The 9,914-nt window shown below is 38.4% G+C and overlaps 1 protein-coding gene across 2 annotated transcripts in view; it reads left to right on the top strand.

The window, feature by feature from the left end:
* The first annotated feature begins 648 nt into the window (after window positions 1-648).
* fcho2 (FCH and mu domain containing endocytic adaptor 2) overlaps window positions 649-9,914 on the top strand; it is a 50,823-nt gene continuing 41,557 nt past the window's right edge. Inside the window, exon 1 of one of the 2 annotated variants that reach the window (XM_085464198.1) lies at window positions 649-850. In XM_085464198.1, coding sequence (XP_085320324.1) covers window positions 818-850 — 33 coding nt within the window. In that variant the 5' untranslated portion in view covers window positions 649-817. The remainder of the gene's footprint in view (window positions 851-9,914) is intronic. The other variant, XM_085464199.1, reaches the window with a different exon arrangement.

Raw genomic sequence — 9,914 nt, 5'->3', positions numbered from 1 at the left:
AGGTGTTTAAGACAAGATTTAAAAATTAACAATGTAACTGTCTAACGTGGAAAGACGATTTATTCCAAAACCTAGATGCTTGTTGCCCAACAGATGATTAGTTGCAAAACCTTGAAAAGTGGCATACTGCTAAATCTATAAATCAGTTTAAATACATGTAAAGGCTTATTCATAGACTTGGTGTTGGAAGACCTTTTCTTATGCTTTAAATAAACCACAACCGTAACAAGAGTATTTGCTTTTGCAATATTGGTAGAACGTGTGTTGACTAAACAATCCCACTGGAAAAGGACGTTTAAACGGGTATGAATAATCTTTACCCACTAGTGCACAACAAATCGGCACATAGATTTATTAAACAGGGAGACATATCTGTAGATGCTGAATTCATAAGTAATGCTAACTAAAACAAACAGTGATATAGCTAATAATATCTTACTATTTATTTTTATATACTATTATTTTCACATAGCTGCGTTATGGTTTATCTGTATTTTAGTCAATCTCGGCCTTCTATGTGGGGAATTTTCGTAAAGCATGTGAAGGCAGCATTTCATCCGGCGGCTGTAGTGTCTCTCTTCGCCATTGATAGCGCTGTTTCACCCACTGAACGTCTACATTTCTACGGGAATAAACCATAGGGGAGAGACGCCGGGTGGAGGTGGAGTCTGTAGGTGGGGAGGGAGAAGAAAGGGGAGAGGAGGAAAACGGGGAAAGGCAGATACAAGAGAAACGGGGGGAGGACGGTGGATGATATACGCTTCAAAAGTTGCATTACAACAAACTGAAGAGTTGTGGCGAAGAGTAATAAAGCAAGATGATAACGCCGTACTTCCTAGAGAATTTCTGGGTAGGTGGTGCTTTTTTATTCACGGTGTTTACACCGGTGCTATTATCATGCTATGTTCCCTCCTTATCATGTTCATGCCAATCAGGAATCAAGTGTTATTCGTTTTGCAGAGGAAGTCGTCTAGCTCACAAGCTTAGTTCCCTCTGAAGTCGCAGTGTCCTGGTCAGCAACCCCGCGGCCACCGCTAATTTCCTTCGGCAAATATTTTGCTACCCCGGGGTTTGGGCCTCTGTGAACCAATCTAACTTGAAACGTCGAAGCGTCCACCCCTGTTTTCTGTCAATTGGCTCGGTCAGGATCGCTTGGAACGTATATGGTCAGTTCCCTGAATGCTATTGGACGCCTCGGCTGTCAGTCATAGCCGTTGGTCGTACGCGTCATTTTCTTCCGTGACAAAGTTTCAGTGAGATACCAGATGTTAGTAAGTTAGAATAGATTTTAAAGCCTCAATACCAACCTAAATAGCGATACTTTATTTCGTACAGCGGGTTCCGCAGAGCACTGGCTGTGTTAAGCTGAGCTCAGCGCTTTCTGCGTACTGCCTAAAGGTCATTTTTCTCCCGATAATAATTTGACGTGGCTGTGTCAAAGCAGGTGGGAAAGTAGAAGTCTACCGTTACTACTTGTTGCACTACACTGAAGTCACAACGATAGTGCCATTAGAAGTGAAACTCGAACAGTATTGGCCTTATTAGGGCTACTCCTCCATGTCAAGACGGTGTATGTATTGCACTATAACACTACGGCAAGTATTGGTTATGCGTCATAGCTAAAATGTTACAAATTCTTACAGCGACATAGTTTTGAATAAAACCCATGGGTAAATTTGTACCTAACTGTTGTAACTTCCCCCTTTCTTTTTCTGTTCTTTTAAAAAAAAAATCTGTTACTCATTTATATATAATACAACAGGACTCTCAGCTTGAAACAACCAATCAGAATCTGTTCTTGTCTTCTTTAAGGTGGACAAACACATCCTTAAGTTTTAGCCTTAGTTGAACTCTGGAGGTGATCCAGGGCTTATAAAGGGGCTGTAATGAATATTTGTGGAAAACTACATTAAGCTAAGTGCTTGAAGTAATTACCAATAACACTGCTGTTACCCACTAACGCCTTTTTTGTTCCTAAATGAGAGTTCATCAATATCTAAAAGGCAAAAAGAGGAGCAATCAGAGACACTCCTGACTCTTCAATCTGCCCTTTGTGCCCTGCTGTGAGCCACAAGAGAATCCAGTGATGGTTGCGATCAGCTGTGTGTTTAACATGCAGGACACACATGAGCGCACATACTTGGCACTGGGAGGAGATGCATCCATTTCCCTTTTGACTTGACTACAAATCATCATCATCTTTATCAGACGTATTGAGTTTTTCAGTTTGTTTGTTATATTGCTAAGCAGAGAGGCTTTCCCCATTCACATCCCATGCTCTTTCACTTTTTTTCGATGTTTTCATTGGGGTTTTTTTTTCTCCCTTTTTTGTCATCTATACAAAATGGATCTCCTCAGCTGAATATACAAGTTCTTTAGGAATTCAGGCAGTTCTGTTTATCTGTCATAGTTGCAGCACTGGACTGGTCACCAGCTGTAACATTTCTACTCCTTGGATTTATTTGCAGGCTTTGTTTCATTTCCTTTTTCTCTCTCTGTACGAAATCTAAGCAAGAGTTTGGTTTCTCGATGGAAGTTCTGGCGCAAAAGTGCAAGATGTGGCCTATGTGCTGAAATGCCTGAGTCATTGGATTGTTGTAGCAAAACTATGATGACCTTATGTTTAACATGGAGTCTCAACAGAGCACTAGCACTGACTAGGCAGTATAGAGACAGCTAATATGTTGTCTTATATATTGTCCCACACTTCACACGCAGTGTCCCACTGACACGGCAAAGAGTGACGCTATTAAAGAGGTGGACAGGAGTGGCACACATCCTTTTGGCTACCTAATTTTCTTCAGCTGTCTCTGAAATCAAACCAGCATGGCTCTGCCTTCAGAGGAAGGGCTTGTTGAGGTTTTGTAACTGGATTGAATGGTGGTTCAACCCAACAGCCTTGAGAATCAGTAGCAATTTTCTAAGATTACCAGAGAGTGAAAACATTACACTAATTATGGTTTTTTTGTGAAACAAACATCCTGCCTCTTGCTGTTTGTTGTTCATTCTTCCCTTTATATTTAAACGAGTCGGTTTTAGTTGCATTAGACCAACCCGTTTTGGCGTTATCATCCCTAACAAGTTAAGTAATGGTCAAGTTTTCGTTTGTATCTACCACAAACAAAGCCCAGCCTCTGTGTGCATACCGCATACTAAAGCTGTGTGTGTTGTCTGTGATGAGCTGTGATAGCTCAGTGCACCGCTCCCAGACCTCTCTGGTCACATGACTGAGGCCAGACACTCTGATGTCAAGGCGCCGAGTGCGCAGCTCATGGCTGTGTGCTCTATAGGCTGTACCGGGCCACCGTTTACAGTCTGCGTTGGAGAGACACTGTGTTGTTTGGCTCTGTCTAAATTCCTCAGGGACAGCGTGCAATTCTTTCCACTGCTCTCACCTGAGCACACACCGGAACAGGAGAAGAAGTCATGTCAGCTGAGACACTTCTAATCCTGTGTATTGTTTCCCCCTTCCTAAAGCACAACATCAGTGCTGTAATAACAAGCATGGGAAACCTATGAAGTTTTTTCATAGGTTTCCCCTAGAGCTTAGGTAAACTGCTACACTGTACCACTTTCCTGCTTGCATACCATAGATTTACACACTTGGCACCTATGTGCTATAATTCTTTTGCCCATACTCCCATTTTCACACATTCAGCACATTAGAAATTTTTAAATTGTAATTTTTTACTCAAGCACATTTATTATATGTCCTACATATATGTTGTTTAACTGAAAAAGCATTGCACGCAAACATCAGTGTTTACTGAGGCAGACAAACTTACAAATAAAAATAGTCTGAAATAATGTAAGCATTCATTTGCTCCCAGGCTTAGTTTTTTTTAGCGTTCTTTTGCAGTTTGGAAGGTATAGTATAACAATATGCAGCATGATAAACAACAATAGGCAACAACCACTTGATTCCCTACATAAACGATATTGAACCTTACATTGTAGTCTGACTGCAGGAGAATGAATTCCTGTCCATCTCTGTGCAGCAGATGTTGCATGATAAACCATAGCACTGCGGTTTGGTTTATCTTTCCTTTTTAAGGTGGTAGTTAAGATTAAAGATGTCAGTTTCTTTTTGTGTTCAGTGCTCAGTATTGAATTGCTGTAAATATAAAGCATGGTTTTCAAAGATATGTTCTTACTGACTTAACAAATAGATTGTTTTTCTGGTGAGAAAGCCATGTACTCTGTCTAGTACATAAACTGTTATAATATGCAAAGAGTTTCTTTCACTCTGTAATGACAGTTTTTTTTTCTTTATTGACCATTCGTCTTTACTTTCATAATTTACATCACTTTAAATTGCAAAAGTCTTGTGCCACCTCTTATTTCTTTATATTTTGCTAGAACGGTGGAAATATGTGCAGTGATTTTTTTGAAATATCTGCAAACATAAATGCGATTATAGTTTATAAAGCAAAAAAAATAAATAGTTTGTGCAGTTCTAAGACAATATTTGGTATGAACACCTTTATTTTTAAACACAGTGTGCACTCATGCTTTCTGGTACTTTCTTTAAGTGATCTTCAGGAATTGTTTTCTGGACTTCTTGAAGCTCTTCTTTGAATGTTGGGTGCTTTTTATTTTGTTCTCTGTTAAGATCCTACACTGCTTCAACAATGTTATGGTCCGGGCTTTGGGGAGGCCAGTCCATGACTGATTGTGTTCCATTGTGTATTTTTCTATCCAGGTATACTTTTACTCCATTGATATTGTGTTTGGGATCATTCCCATGTTGAAAAATGAAGCTGTCGCCAATCAGACACTTTCCAGGTAGTATTGCTTGGTGGGACAAAAGCTGATGGTGCTTTTCTGTATTCACAATACCACTCCAACACTGGGACACTGGGAAAACTGGACAAACTCTTAAGAACAGGACTTTGACATATTGTTCATCTGCCTGCCACTTCTTCTGCTGTTCTTAGCTAAAGCCTCTTTGGGAATTAGCTTATTGATACAAAATGCTTTTTTCTGTCTGTCAAACTGTGTGAGCTTTGGCATTTTTCATAGATTCAATTAAATAAATAGAATATCTGTTTTTGGGACAGGCTGCTAGAGCCAAAGTGCCTAAAGATTAAATTAAAATGGGTTATTTGCTAAGTTGTTACATGTGTATATACAACATTAGTTCATCCCTTTGAGTTTGGTGCCTTTTTATCATTGAACAATTCATAGGTCAGTGTAAAGTGACTTACCAAGAAAACAGAAAATTTCTCTGAAAGGTGTCAGTTACAAAACCTGAAGTGAAAATGAATGAAAACGGCCACTGTCTAAAGAAAAACGTTCAAACTGTTGAGCAACAGTTTGAACCACTGAAGACCAAAAAATGACAAAGTCTGGTTGACTGGAATCAGAATATAAAGATATAAGTGGTGGCTAAAACAAAAACTGAATTTTATAAGCAATTAATGATAAATATGAAAATCAATTTGGCTGTTTGCTCTATGAGAAGTCAAAAATATTTAAAGCAGCCCACTTCTGAGTGAGATAAAATTTTATATGATTTCACAGACAGTAACCCCAAATAAAGATAAACTGGTGTTTCAAAATAAAAGCTTAAAATGTTGTGCAGGAAAGGTGTCACAGAACCATTAGTCACCAATGTTTGTATAATTATTCTCTCCTTGGGCAGTTGTTCCATCAGCCATCTGGCTCATTTCCACTGACTTTAGATTTAATTCCAGCTTTAATAGTTCTCTTTTCTTTCCCCTCATGGGTGAAACTAGTATTACCTATTTTTTTTGGCCTAAAGCATACAACTTTTTCTTTAGTTCCCCCTAGTCTGTGCAGTGTAGTGTATCACAATTTTCTCATTCTAGCACCTGTTTCTGTAATTATGGTACAACCAGCTGACACAGCTTGTTCTCTTCCCTTTTTTAATGAATTTGGTCAGTTCATAGGAAGCTGTCTCAGCTCGTCTGTACTGTTTGTCAAACACACCACAGTTGACGTATGCTAAATTCTCAGTAGGTTATCGTCCAGTTGGGGTGGGCACATTTAATGTGTGGTTGGAATATTAAACAAACAGTGTTTTCATTGATTACATCACAGACATGAGTGTAAAAAAAAAAACTGCGTCACTCTGGTATCACTTATATTATATATTTATCTAAAATGTACATATTATTTATATATCTATATGTATTTTTACATTTCTCTCTACTGCTTTAGACATTGATTCCAGCCTTAGCAATTGTGAGGAAAAAAAAACGCCCTTAGCTGTTTCCCGTGTTTCTTTTTCTTTTGTATTCATTGATATCAGGTACCAGTCGAACACAGGAGCTGAACAGAATGGGCTCTCTTCCTGTTGCCTTTCTGCTCTGTTTTCACTTACTTTCGTCACTTCCCTGTTTTGTAGTACGATTGGCCAGTTGTTAAATCTCTTACTTAGTTTGTGTTTTAAAGTGTTGTGTAACATGTGGTCTCATAAACTGTGCTTCTTATAGCTTTGACATCTAATGCATGCAGTAGTTTGCATGTCATGATTGCTGTTAAGTGGGGTAACAGCTAAACTTTTTTTTTTAGCTGTTTTCTTGTTACAGTAGGAAGCACACTTCAGTGGTCTGCTCACTGGGGTAAATGTTGGCCAGTGAGCCGTGACCTGGAGAACAACGCTTTCCTTTTAGTGTGTATTTTATTTGTATATAGTTATTTTTGGAGCTTCTTGACATAAACTTCCTGAAAATATGTGGAAAAAGAAAACTAAAGCCATTAGTTAATGCTTTAGCCTTTAGGCTAAACTGCTGACAGTGGATTGCTTCAGGAACTAGGAAATATCTGCGATGGCCTCGGCTCGAGGGGAAACTAAGCTGGACTGCAGATTAATACAAGACTGATGGTGAACTCTGGTGAACTGGAGTCTTCCCATATTGTGACATGCATTTTAGTTAAACTTTTCCTATTTGTATGTGACATCAGACAGCAGTTTCATCACCAACTGCGGGTTTATCAGCATTTATCGCTTTTACATTTCATTTCCCAAAATATCACAACAAATGTGCTAATAAAGTGTTCTTAGTCATGTTACCGTTATTGATTTTCCTTTGACATCTTTTGAGGCTTCTAGTAAGGCATGTGTCCTCCGGAGCTGAAGCAATCAAGAAGGCCAATGAGGAAGTAAAGCTGGAAAAAGAGGATATTTTTAAATCGAAAATAAATTTGATGACATTCTCTAGTCTGGATCTTTATCTTCTTTGTCTATGTGGCTAGGGGGGGGGGGGTGAAATTATTCAACTTTGTCCTAAAGTGTGTGAATGTGTGTGTGAATGGGTGAATGACTGAATGTAGTGTGAAGCGCTTTGGGGTCCTTAGGGACTAGAAAAGCGCTATACAAATGCTGGCCATTTACCATTTAAAGATCTATCTTTACGCTGTTTTCACATTTGTATGCCCAAGTTTAGCTTAAATATGTTAAAGAAGGTTATTACCAGTGTTGGACAGCTATTGCTTTAGAGTAGGGGTCAAAAGACTCACTTTTAATAGAAATTTTTGACCAAAGAACTGCTTGTGACACCCTAAAACAAATTTAAGCATCATACAGAATGACATGTCCTATTAAGTATAAATTAGCATGGCAACATTGCTAATAGGAGTGAAAAACTAAAATCTTTTGGCACGTGGACCAAATGTGAAGTCGAGGAAAAATCTGTCCTCCGCATGTTTTAATCAAATAAAAAGTAGACTCATTTGATAATAAATAAAAGCGGCCTAATAGCTTTTAAATTGGGAAAGATAAAAGAAATAAAGACATTGGCTAGTTTGAATTTCATTTTGATTGAAGTCCAAGTCAGTAGGAGCAGGTCTTCATTTTTTTTCTTTAGCTGCATATAGCAGTAAGTACTCAGACCTGCAAACCACAATAACAACAACCAAAACAAATTAAAATGCTAGAAATAGTTTATTTTCATATCATATTCTTGTTTATGCATCTGTAGCCATAGATTTGCAACCCCTGCACAGGGTTAGAAATCGGGACCAGATCTATTTTCCAAAGACCAGTCATGCAAACACAAACCCATCATAATCGGTTTTATTCCGCCACATCTGATGGCATCAGATGGATTATTGATTGATTGATTATGCTGCCTTTGCAGTGGTCTAAACAAGCCAACTTTTCTATCAGTTCTAGTGTTTAATATTTCATTTCTCGGTTTGCTCAAGCATATGTAAGACATTGGCCATGGCTGTCCCGTGCAGCTTTCTTTTGCTGTGAAGCTGCAAAAACACGTCATTGTCGTTTCCTATAAACTAGTTAACACAAGCCAATGTGAAATAAGTCATGTCAGACAACAGCAGTTTTATAAACATATAAAATCTACACTCCTAATGCAGATATCATGAGCTATATGAACTGTGTGCAGTAGCTCAGTTCAGTCCTCTTTGTCCCTGTTGCCACAAAGGGTTGTAAGGTTGTAATGCTCTCTACTGGAATCGCTCTCAGGCTGTCCAATTCACTTCAATCTCCCCCTCTTTAGTCGTTGGCTAATTGTATTAGCTTCAAAGAGCCACACATTTTCTTGTACAATCAAAGCTAGGTTTTGTAGTCAGTGTTGTGTTTCAAATGGTTTTGTAATGTGTAACAAGCCTTGGCTGATCTGGTGTTAACCTCTAACTGTCCCAGTTGCTCGTAAATTTCACACATTCCAGTTACCCTAAAGTGCCACTGCACTAAAATTTAGCAAACTATATTTACAAACAGAAATGTACAAGTATTGTCGACAACACTGTACATGTAGTGTACATTTAATGTCGTTGTTTGTTTTGAGATCAGCTACTGCACATAATATATGTAATTTGTAAGGATTTTAGGGTTATAAAAATAATTACCAAAAGATATATATATGTTGATAATACTGCTACCTGGGTAGTTGATATATCAGTTTTTATCCAGATTGATTAACGTGTCTTGGAGGGGATAGGAAACAGACATACATGCACTACAGCCATTATAGTACAAGTTCAATCTTTTTATTTTACCCCAGTCACTCACAGCTGCTCTGGCCAAAGGCATTATGTTTCCAGGTTGTTCATCCTATTCTCATGAATGTAATATCTCAGCATCACCTGGAGGGGCCTCATGTGCCACAATCATTCATTTTAACTCAGGGATGAACTGGCTCGACTTTGTTGGTCAAAGATCAAGTTCAGCTATAGAGTCTAGCTTGTCCCAGGCCCCATTTTTAAAATATCCTCTAGCAGCTGCGTGAACAAATCCATGTAAGATTTGCAGCCAGTAAGCTACAAAATGCAGCTTTCTCATGTGCTTCACACTGTATAAGGTGGTATTTTAATGCATGTTTTCCTGATCCTATTTCAGAAGGCATTTGTATTTGTACACTAAAGTGGAAACAGTACAAACAGTAATTTCAGAGACACTGAAGGTGTGACCAAAAGTTAGTGAAATTAATAACTAGGACAAGTCCCATGTTTAAACTTTATTCAACTTTAGTGTGAGCAATTGACGCAAGTCCCAGACAATTGACATTTGATAGGGTGGAGGTTGTCCAGACAGTCGGAGCCTGGAAGGTCAGCTAGTGGCCAGCCATGAGCCGCAAAATAATATGCAATGAGCGCATCACTTCCTGTGTGGATGCCCTTTTAGACGAGTTATTTCAGACAACAAAAACTTAAGACTCATGAAGATAAAGAATTGTAGTGTGACCTCACTAAACATTTTTATGTCGTGAATTCTTATTTATTTGTTTACTTTTTATGCTTTTGGGAGAATTAGACACAGTAAGTTAGGTTCATCTTCTCTGTGACATCCTAATGTTTTACAGAACCTTTTTTCCGGGCATATTTTAATTCCATAAGTCTGCAATAGAAGTGGCAATGCGAACATAGTTTACATTTGATCAAAGACTGAACTTTTCTATTCCTGCAAAATGTTCTATAAGTATAAC

This window comes from Copadichromis virginalis, linkage group LG7 (assembly GCF_057382275.1).
Source record: "Copadichromis virginalis isolate Kocher_CV1m ecotype Utaka linkage group LG7, C_Virginalis_male_GT1.1, whole genome shotgun sequence".
Taxonomy (NCBI): domain Eukaryota; kingdom Metazoa; phylum Chordata; class Actinopteri; order Cichliformes; family Cichlidae; genus Copadichromis; species Copadichromis virginalis.
This window is presented reverse-complemented; position numbering and strand designations above follow the sequence as displayed.